Here is a 10,703-nt window from a genome sequence, read left to right on the forward strand (position 1 = left end):
GAAGGCCCTCAAAGAATGCTCTCTAGTGGTTGGTGCCCCCACCAGGCTGCGGATGCCAAACCCCTCGTTACATAGAATTAGATGCCAACCAAAAATTCATAAACCAGGCAATGAGATGAGGGAGATCATTGCAGATTCTAACTCCCCTACGTACAACATTGCTAAATGGTTGGTCGCCAAAAATTGGGATCCATTAACGGAAACCAATCCGTAAAAAACTCGAAAGAATTGATTGATAGATTGAGTGCAGTGGGGGCTTTGGCGGATAATGAACGACTAGTGTCATTTGACGTCAAAGCTCTATTCCCAAGCACGCCTGTAAAAGAAGCCATAACAAAATTTGAAGAGTGGCTACTACGTTTTGGTTCGACACCAGAATGGAGGAAAAAGGCTAAACAATATGCGAGGTTGGCTTCCCTCTGCATGAGTGAGAACTATTTCACATTCAGGGGAAAATATTTCAAAACGACCTCAGGTGTAGCAATGGGCAATCCCCTCTCCCCACTCCTAAGTGAAATTTTCATGGCATCACTAGAGGAAAAAATGGAGGAGGATGGATTATTGCCAAATAAATGGTTCAGGTACGTGGACGACATTTTGGCAGTGATCCCGGACACAAATATCCAAAATATGCTGGATAAAATCAACACGCTGCACCCTAAAATAACCTTCACTCACGAGATTGAAGTTAATAATCAATTGGCTTTCCTAGAGTTGACAATCAAACGTCAAAACGGACAAGTTACCTTTTCTATTTTCAGGAAACCGACCAGCACTCAACGTACAATCCCGGCCACTTGGTTCCACAGCTACCAACACAAAATGGCTGCTTATGGCACCATGATCCACCGCCTCCTAACAATTCCGCTCACTAAAGCATAGTACTAAGTTCACTTTTTCGCGTGAAATCTCATATAAAAACTGTCAAAAATTTCGCATTTGTGAAATAATTTCGCACCGTGGTACTAAGTTTTTCGCACGAAAAAATTTCGACCAAATTAGCTAAGACACAATTATCCACAGAAATCAAATTTCCGTGCGAAAACAATGCACCTACACATTATTTTCGCGCGAAAATATGACAGATAGGCAGATGATAAACTGACTGACCGAGTTTTTTAATAAAACTTTTGAAAGGGTTATGGCCGATAAAAACAACGAAAATTTATAGAATCAACTAGATCATGATAAATAAATAAATTTGTGTTTGAAAAAATGTAATCTTTTATTGTACGATCAACTTTTTGATATAATTCTCACAAAAAATTTCCAAATTGTAATTCGTTTGATGTGTTATTTTTTTTTTGCCTAGGAACTGAACCCTCAGGCGAATTTACGAATTCCTTTAATGAATCTCTAGTAGTTTTTCCGATATCAGTTGGTCGTCCTTGTGTCGGATTTATTGTTGAACTAAATAGCGAGTTCGCTGGAATATTATTCCTCCGCTCGCCCTCAATGAGATTACCGCTCGAATCAATATAGTCTGCATAACGTGTGGGACAATAAACCCTTGGATTTAGACTAGTGAGAAAATTATGAAGATAACAGCAAGCAGCAACAATCTTCTGTGCACGATCCGGTGAACAAAACATTGTTCTAGCGAGGCAGTACCATCTGGAGCAAAGAATTCCAAATGCATTTTCAACGCAGCGTCTGGCACGGTTTACCCGATAATTAAAAATTGTTTTATCTGGTTCTAACATTTGATTGCGTTTCGGAACGTATGGTTTTATTAACCGCTTTCCAAGTGGGAATGCATCATCTCCGACGAAAAAGAACGGCAATCGTTTATCATGTATTTTAGCGTCTGGTGGAAATGGAAGTGATTCGTTTGCCATTGCTTTTCCCAATTTACTGCTCGAAAAAACACCTGCGTCTCCTTCGCTTCCATAAGCTCAGACATCAATGTACGAAAATTTATATTTGGCATCGGCGACAGCCAAAAGAACAATACTATGGTAACCCTACGAATAAAATTATAAATACAGTTTTTGATAATCTATAATTTATATCACTTTACCTTGTAATTGAAAAACATACTACCAGCTTTGGGAGGACATTTAATGGCAATATGTTTTCCATCAATTGATCCAACACAATTTGGAAAATTCCATTGGTAGTTGAAGTCATTTGCAGCATTAATCATGACGTTGGCATCATATGGTGGAATGTATTCATTTAATGCTGATATGAGGGCAATCGAAACCTCATCAATTATTTTACCAAAATGTTGCTTACTTATCCTATGCACAGAAGCGATGTGCCTTTGCAGACTTCCGCAAGCGAAGTACCTTAAAATACAATAGTTGTTTTCGAACTATGTAAATAAGAAGAAACTACATATATATTACTCTAACACTGCCGCCAACTTTTGATTCGGAGATATTCCATCTGTTGGCCGAGTCATTTTCTTGGGCTTCAAATAAGGTGTCACCATCGATAGGATCCGCTGAAAAGTTATCACGTCCATGTGAAAATTTTCACAGAATCTTATTGGATCTTTAATTAAATCCTGAAACTATATTAGACAAATTAAAAAATACTAATTGAACGAATTTGCAGAATACAACTCACATCTCTTGCAAACCTGCCACTTTTTTGTCGCTTCTTCAAATAAATGCTTTTATTTTGCCTTTTCTTTTTTTGTTTTTTGATAGATTCGGCAAGCACTGCACTATATAACAAAATAGCATCTTCCAAATCAGAATCAGAGTCTGAATCGATAAACATTTTTTGTATTTTGTGGAACACTGCTATTTTCTTTAAAATTGAAAATCTCCACTGTCACTGTCACAAATCTCCACTGTCAATTTTCCACAGCGAAAAAATTTCGTTCGAAAATATTTTTTCGTGCGAAAAACTTAGTACTACGCTTAAGGAAGACTACCGGAGCGAAAAACTCTACATCGAGTGCCGCGATCAAGGAGGGGAAGATCCACGACGGATCACCGTCTCAATTGCTGTCTCTTCCGCCTCAGATCTTGTATGAGGCGCGGCCTCTGAGGTTCCCACCCTTCTTCGACATCCTCCGCCAAAAATCCAACCCCCGATTATTTTTCCGCGCAACGCCTTCAAATTAATTCAATTCAAATATTCATATTTCACAAAACAAAATATACTATATATAATGAACTAAACTCACTTTCCAATCCACATTATAAATTAATCTCAGGAATGTTCATGACCATAATGAACTTCTAGCAACCTTCTCCTCGCTCAGCCAAACTCCTCGTTGTTTTCCTCCGCACCGCTTCTTCACCAAGCAACACTCTCCGCGTTCTTTGTTCGTGCACCGCTTCTATTCCCGCTACATAGCCTTTCTCACTCGCTAGGCAATGTTGCGGCAACATGCGCATGCGCCTGCGGATGCGGCAAATCATTCGCCTCTTGTCAAGATCAATTCGCTCGAATGCATTCAATAATGTGCAATCTGCGGCGAACATTAAGGCAATTGCACACTATTAAATGCATTGTTTCAGCAAGTTAATTAAGAAAGAGCCGAATGAGATTCCGCTCCCGTCACGCAGCCGTGGTCACTACATGTTCAATGTATGGGAGCGAAGAGCTACTTAATTTAAAAGGGATGTTGTACTATTTCTCCTTCCTCTAACTCGTCTTTATTGGGAACTTCAAGGGGTGCTGTGTCTTGGAAAGCTTCTGGAGGCGGGAAGGGTACGGTTTCTTCTAATGAGAGGTATTCGCGTAAAGCCTCATCTGAGCTCACACTATTATGGTACATGGTCTCCTCGAGCACTTTCGGCATTATATTAAAAGCTTGTGTATGATAGTTTCTTTGCTGTTTGTTCTTGATTGGCCTGATTCCCGGTTAACTGGAAATTGGCGACCAACGTTTGGTCTGTTCTGATAGTTTACAGCTCGACTTCTTATGGATTGGCCTACGTCCATAGGCTCATATCTACGTGGCTTTGGTGGTAGTTGCCAATAGTTCGGATATTGTAGTACATTTGGTTGGGGGGGATTTGGGTTAGGTGGATTCGGTGGTGGGTGAGGAGGAACCATTTCTGCATTCTCATTCCCTTGTAATCGCGGAGGATGAATTAAATTGTTTCGATTTGCCATATTTTCGCGATTCCGGTGATTTCTAAAATTTCTTAGTGAGATCAGTTAAAAAATTTTTCGGAAAAGCAAGAATAGCTGATATTCCCGATCACAAAGTTAACACCGACTTTAAAATAGGAATCTGATAACTTTCACTTTGATAAAAATTGATCTGATAAATTCCACTTTCTTGCTTTAAACTTTGATACAAGTTAATAACTTTCAATTTCTTATTATTTTCTTTCTTTAGTATGAACTTAAACTTAACTTAACTTAAATAAACTTTAAAATTTGATTTCCTCTAACAGATCATTTGGAATTATTCAATCTTGTTTTACTTTACCTCTGATAAAATTCAAATATTCACTCTACTTTAGTAATCCTGGACTTACATAAAAAAATTCTAAGAATCATTCCAATAATCGACTTAAATTGATATTATGATGGTCTGCATTCTTTTTTTACTCTGCCAAGATCAACTCAATTTCCACTTCACACCGATTAATTATCACTTTTTATTTCCTTGGTTTGGACCGCGATCTTGCGTTAAGGGTGGCTGCCAATATTCCAATTGACTCCGGTTTGCTCTCTTAGCTACTGTGGGGCCTCTTTTCCCTTAAAATACTCGATTTGGGTAAATCGCGATAGTTTTTAACGATTGGAAAATGGACCAACTTGGTTATCGTACGAGTACCGATTTTTCACTATTAGTAACTGGTTATACTAAACAACTATCAATTTCTGATATCTCGCAACGCGGTTCCTGCTCGGGCGCCGAAATCGAAAAGTCGAAGGATTAAAAAAATACAATTTTTATTACAATCTGCCTTCGTAATTAATACCAAACTGAACCTACATTCCTCTTACAATAACTGTTTAAATATATTTTAAATTGCCTAATATGCAATTAGTATTTCACCTATTCGATAGTATGCAGTTGTGCATTTTAATGTTAATTGATGGGGATGATCCAGATACCTGCTGACACAGGTGCGGTTGCGCGTGTAGCTTATTCCGGCTGATGTTTGACCTGAGTTCAATAACTTCGATCGCTCGTGTATGAAATGATATCGTGTGCGTGTAAGAAATGATATCGTATGCGATAACTTATATTATATTATTATAGAATATTTATGGCTTAAGTATTTTCCGGCGGGGTGAGCTGACTAATCCCAAATATGAGGATTATGATAGGCAATAAAAAGTAAAGTAAGTAGCTTAAAAATGAAAGCAAAATTCTTAATACATGTTCAAAGGTGAAACATATTTTTAATATATACTTGGCCCTTGGTAATGATTAAAAAATGGCCCTTTAATAGATGGTGACCTCGCCATACCGAATACGATACAAGATATTTTCACGCTGGGGCAATTGGGAGCCCTACGTTTGACTACAGTCAATATTGCTCAAGCCTTTGCAACTTCAAGTGAGCACAGGGGTGAATAACCTTCCTCCCTTCCTGTTATTAGTTAATCATATACTTACATATAAATACATACTTATAAGATGAAAAATCCTAATTGTTGTTTTCATTTATAAACAAACTTTGCCAAGGCAGTGCTCCAACTCCATTAAAATACCTTGCGTATTTCATTCTTGTTTCTTTTGCTATTGCAGTTGCATTTCTTGATGCAGTTGGTTGAAGTTCAGAAAGCTGCTGGCTGTCTTGTCTCCAAGCACCCAATTGAATATCACCATTATTTATGTGTTCAACATCAACACTTCCTCTTAAGTAGACCGAGGGGTTGGTTGAAACACACCAGCATCAGAAACACGCCCATTTGCGCCGGCTTCAACCATTAAAAATTCACAGTTCGCGCTAACTAACGCTAGTAATACAATGCTTAAAGTTTTTTTCTAATTGAAATAATACGACCCTGACCAATTAGGTTTTTTTATTTGCGCATGTTTCCCGTCCAGAGCGCCAATGCATTTTGGGAAGTTCCACCTATCCCCAAACTCGGTAGCAACGGCTTTCCATTCGTCTGCCGCCAGCTGTAAATAAAAAAATGGTGTATTTACTTTTGCAACTTAGCACAGCTAATGAAAGTGTTAAATTTTGTAAATTAGAAGAGGACTTACCTTAATATATGTCTTTAATACTTTAATTATTGCCGAACACGTTTCCATTATTAACACTCCTAAAGATTGTGGTGAAATTGCCGTAAGCAATTTCAAACCTCCAAAAGTCTGTCCACTAGCTAAAAACCAAAGAATTGCGGACAGACGTTCGTTAGGAGATATCGCATCACGCATTATCGTGTCCTGTTTCTTAATTAATGGACTCACTTTTCGCAATAACTCATTATACGTTTCACTGTCCATTCTTAAAAAGTTCTTGAAGTCACTGGGTGCACTAATTTCCAACTCTTTCACCAAGTGCGAATGTGATAATTCAGGCCTATTTAAATACCAACTTTTCGACCAAACCCTTCTCCTCTTTATTTGGGTTGGTTCTTGTATATCATCATTACATAGTTCGTCTATTATGACACATAACAAGGCCCTTTTCAAATTCACACTCATGTTTATTTTATTAACTGCACAATTTATAAAATCCACTACAAATACGTCCAATTCACTCTTAAATCTCTATATATATACTTTTCTCACGCAATCCAATTCAACCACTCACTTCCAGTTCACGACAATGTAAACAAAATTACTTTTACGATGCGCGAATGTGCACTCTTCGAGATCTCGCAAGGAAATGAAGTTGCAGGACCAATTGCTGCCTGTGTGGCGAACAAACCGAAACCTCGTTACCAACTTGGTTCATTCTTTCAAATTAAGAAGTTAATTAAGTTGCAACATGAAATCAAACAAACATCATTTAAGAAAGGTAATTAGCAAGTGGATCATAGGCCGTTAATTCCTTTGCCTTTCTTTACATTGTGTTATATTAAATTATGAACACATAAAAATAAGAATTTGGTAAACCAAATTCTAACTAACCTCTTGGTGAAAGATGAAACAGATATATTTATATCTGCACCTCCTATATCAGCATTATTACCTTCCTAAGTCGCATGAATCCTTTCATAAAGATCGTTTTATTGCATTACAAGCATTTGGAATCAAAAACAAGGGTGCCACAAGAATTACTAATGATAGCCCGAGGTATGTTGGCAATTAGAAATAAAGTTTTGTTTTACAGGAAACATTAAAAACCGGAGGCATATTTACACTTAAGCTAGAAAATGCATTAAGTGCGGTAATTTGCAAAAATGTTGCCTAACGCAAGATATTGATAAGTGAAATTAACTTCCAAATAGGAAATACGAGTATATAATATTAAGTTTATTTTCAATATTGGTATTTACATGCTCACGACGCTAAAGTGTTATACCGGACTATGCAAACCAACACAAACACTCAATAAGATATAGTAAATAAGATGTTGGAATGCGCAAATAATGTAACATATCAGTTCCAATAAACTAATGCTGAATTCCAATAAGAATGCATGGCTTATCGGAACTAAAGAACAACAAACAAGGATCGTTTTTGGTAAGATTTACATAATATTAGACTCAGCTCACATCTGTCTTATTTAGTCAATAGTTCAAAGGTTAATTTTAAGATAATGTTGTCCACATATAAGGACACGAAAAAAACATGTAACGAGCAGTTTAGTTGTTAGAGTTGAGTTTGACGATTGGAAATAAAATCATATTAATAAATAAATCGGGTGTTTTCACTTTCAAGAAAACATATATCTCGCCACACTAAAAAAGAGCGCGCAACATAGCGAAGCTCACGACGCAACGATGTGCACTGTTCAGTTACATGTAGAGAGTGTCGTGGTTGCCGTTTCCAATCCTCTTGAGCGAATAACGAAGAAAAAACTCGATTTTACACTTAGATCAGTGATGCAAACTCAAAAAAAATAAAATAAGTAGAATTGAGGAAAAAAATAAGTAGATTTGATGATAAAATAAGTAGATTTATTTTTGTGCCATTAAGAGCTCTGTTACCTCAAAAAAATTCGTAATATTATTTATAACTTTAATATATTCAAAGCATTAGGTACAGAACACAAAAAACATAACATAATTCAGAATTAATGATAAAATATAACAATAAATAAAATGTAAAATAATTCATTCAACATTGAAAAACAAAACTTAATTCCAAAATAAAAAAGGAACCAACAAAATAAAAATTCAATAAAAATTAAATTAAGTTATTTGGGAATATCGTACATAGCTTTATTGCACTTTTTTCTCATATCGGTAGTCACTTTGAAATTTGTGCAATCAGAGTTTTGTAGTTTTAGTAACCCTTTCGTTTGTAAGCATGCTTTAATGGTTGCATTCTCTAATCGATTTCTGATTTTTGTTTTCATTAAATTTACTTGGGAAAATACCCTTTCAACATTTGCAGACGAATGTGGGAAGGACAAAATAGCAAATACTAGTTTAACTAAATTCGGCAATGCTTGCTTGTTACCAATTTCAATGCGAGCAACCATACGCCAAAATTCTTCAATGTCTAAAATTTGTTCTTTATCTTTTACGAAATTTATCAGAGTACGGTATTCCGAGTCAATTTCTTGTATATTGTCAGCTAGTAAACGTGGGACTTGTTGTAAAAGTGGAGCTATCGATTTATAGATACAAGCGTATACATTGTCAGGTGCGATTATGGAAAGATTCCTAAAAAAAGAATTATTCAAATCGAATCTTTTTAAAATTTGCAGAACGGCCTCAATATAAAAGTTACGACACTTATTCTTAACAGTATCTATTTCAATGACATTGATTTCATTCGTAATTAGAAAGCATTCAACTTTTATACCAAGGTATATACTTTCCGAATCTAACAAACATTCTGGAGGGAGATTAAATTCTGAGGTACTATCTAAAAACATTGTAATATAATCTTTCCTTACAAAGCACTCTAACAATGTTACTACTATTTCTTTAACCGAACTGTGCAACTTATGTATCTGTGAGCTTTCTGATTGAAAAAGTTTATTTAATTTAATGAAAAAAGGAAGTGCGAATTCTAAAAACAATAAATATAATTTAGTTATAGGATCTTTCAGCGACGTTAAAATATTTTTAGCTGTTTGTAGATTTTCCTCTTTGACTGCAATAGAAAAGTATGCTATAAGCACATCATACTGTTCTATTAAGCGACTTACGACTGCAGATAATGATAACCATCTCGTTTGAGAAGGGTGTAAAATTTTATTTGCTTTGAATTCAAAAAAATATTGTAAGGAAGAAAAATCTTTAAGACGTTTCGATGAACTCTTCAAATAATTGAAAATATTACGCGCCAAATCTTCTACTTCGCCAGGAAGTTTTTCGCATGCGTATGAGGCGCATAAGTGAAAACTGTGACAAACACATTTAAGAACGAACAGATCATTTATGTCTGCTTTCAATAATGTAGATACGGAATGATTCCTACCCATCATAACATTGGCTCCATCAGCTGCGAAACCAATCATGTTTTGTTTGTACATGATATTATTCTTCGTGAAACTATTGATTACAGCAGAAAACAGACTACTAGCATCTGCAGATTCAACTTCAATTAAATCAAAAAACAAGTCATGTACTTTACAATTTTTACATACTCTAACCACCAAGCACAAGGTTTTTACTAAAGATATATCTGTGGACTCGTCAATAATTAAAGAAAATTTATTGGCGTTTAACAAATCAACAATTTCTTCTATGTAAGATATTCCCAAAACGTTCCGTAAAATGTTTACCATTTTCGTCCTAGAACACTTTACTTTTTTGGCAATATTCGAATCCGCAACAAATACTGCCATCATAATCTCGGCATCAATAACAGCAGTCTTGGATGCTGAACTAAATAATGGTTCAATATTTTGTTGCACTAGGTTTAATGAAATCGTTCCAGCGTTTTTTGTATGTATTTGGGTGTTTGCATGGGATTTAATTGCACTTTTACCCATCTTCCCTATGTATACATCTACAGAGCACACTTTACAGAATGCATAATGACAGCCTTTTGTTCCCTCAGATAACCATTTAAATTCACTTTCCCAGTATTTTACGTACTTTTGTTCATATTTCTGCTTTTTCCATTTTTCACATTCCTTATCCTTTTCCGGACTTTCATTAATTCCTTCGGTGCTTTCCGAGTCAGGTTCAGAACTTGAAGATGCCCGCTGCGGGTCCTTTGAAACTACTTCGAAAAATCTTTTCATTTTCATGCCTAAAATTATCTTTCTTACAGTTACATGCTAAACTTAATTTTCACATGAATAAATTTAAACTCCAATCTCATAGAATTCAAACGAAACCGACCGGCTCACCGGCGCTAAACAAAGTGCGAACAGTTAAACAAGTAAAAAACACAATCATGTCATGACACACTCTGACACACTTTGACACATTTTCCAACTGCAATTTATACACATGCACGACCTCATGTCATGCATACACATACCAAGTGACAAGCCACAAGACTTGACCGTTGAACTACCATGGTAGTCTTTATACTACTGTTTTTAGTTCAGCATCAAGATCCATTCTACTCTAAACGAAAATTGTTGTAATATAACCTTCTACTTCAATGACTATTTATGCGCTTTGCAAAAATTGAAAAATCAATCATAGCGTGTAAAAATAAGTAGATTTCATGCAAAAATAAGGAG

The 10,703-nt window shown here is 35.9% G+C and overlaps 2 protein-coding genes across 2 annotated transcripts; both read right to left on the reverse strand.

Moving 5' to 3' along the window:
• Positions 1-1,663: 1,663 nt before the first annotated feature.
• LOC119649240 (putative nuclease HARBI1) lies at positions 1,664-2,852 on the reverse strand. The gene is made up of 4 exons (XM_038051304.1): positions 2,575-2,852; positions 2,352-2,518; positions 2,021-2,291; positions 1,664-1,964 (listed from the first exon to the last, which is right to left on the reverse strand). Exons 1-4 carry the CDS (start codon positions 2,728-2,730, stop codon positions 1,896-1,898), a joined length of 663 nt encoding a protein of 220 aa, XP_037907232.1. The 5' UTR covers positions 2,731-2,852; the 3' UTR covers positions 1,664-1,895.
• A 3,065-nt stretch (positions 2,853-5,917) lies between these two features.
• LOC119648439 lies at positions 5,918-6,586 on the reverse strand. Its single transcript, XM_038050192.1, has 2 exons — positions 6,143-6,586; positions 5,918-6,055 (listed from the first exon to the last, which is right to left on the reverse strand). Exons 1-2 carry the CDS (start codon positions 6,584-6,586, stop codon positions 5,918-5,920), a joined length of 582 nt encoding a protein of 193 aa, XP_037906120.1.
• Between the last annotated feature and the right edge of the window lie 4,117 nt (positions 6,587-10,703).

This window comes from Hermetia illucens, chromosome 2 (genome assembly GCF_905115235.1).
Source record: "Hermetia illucens chromosome 2, iHerIll2.2.curated.20191125, whole genome shotgun sequence".
NCBI classification, from domain to species: Eukaryota; Metazoa; Arthropoda; class Insecta; order Diptera; family Stratiomyidae; genus Hermetia; species Hermetia illucens.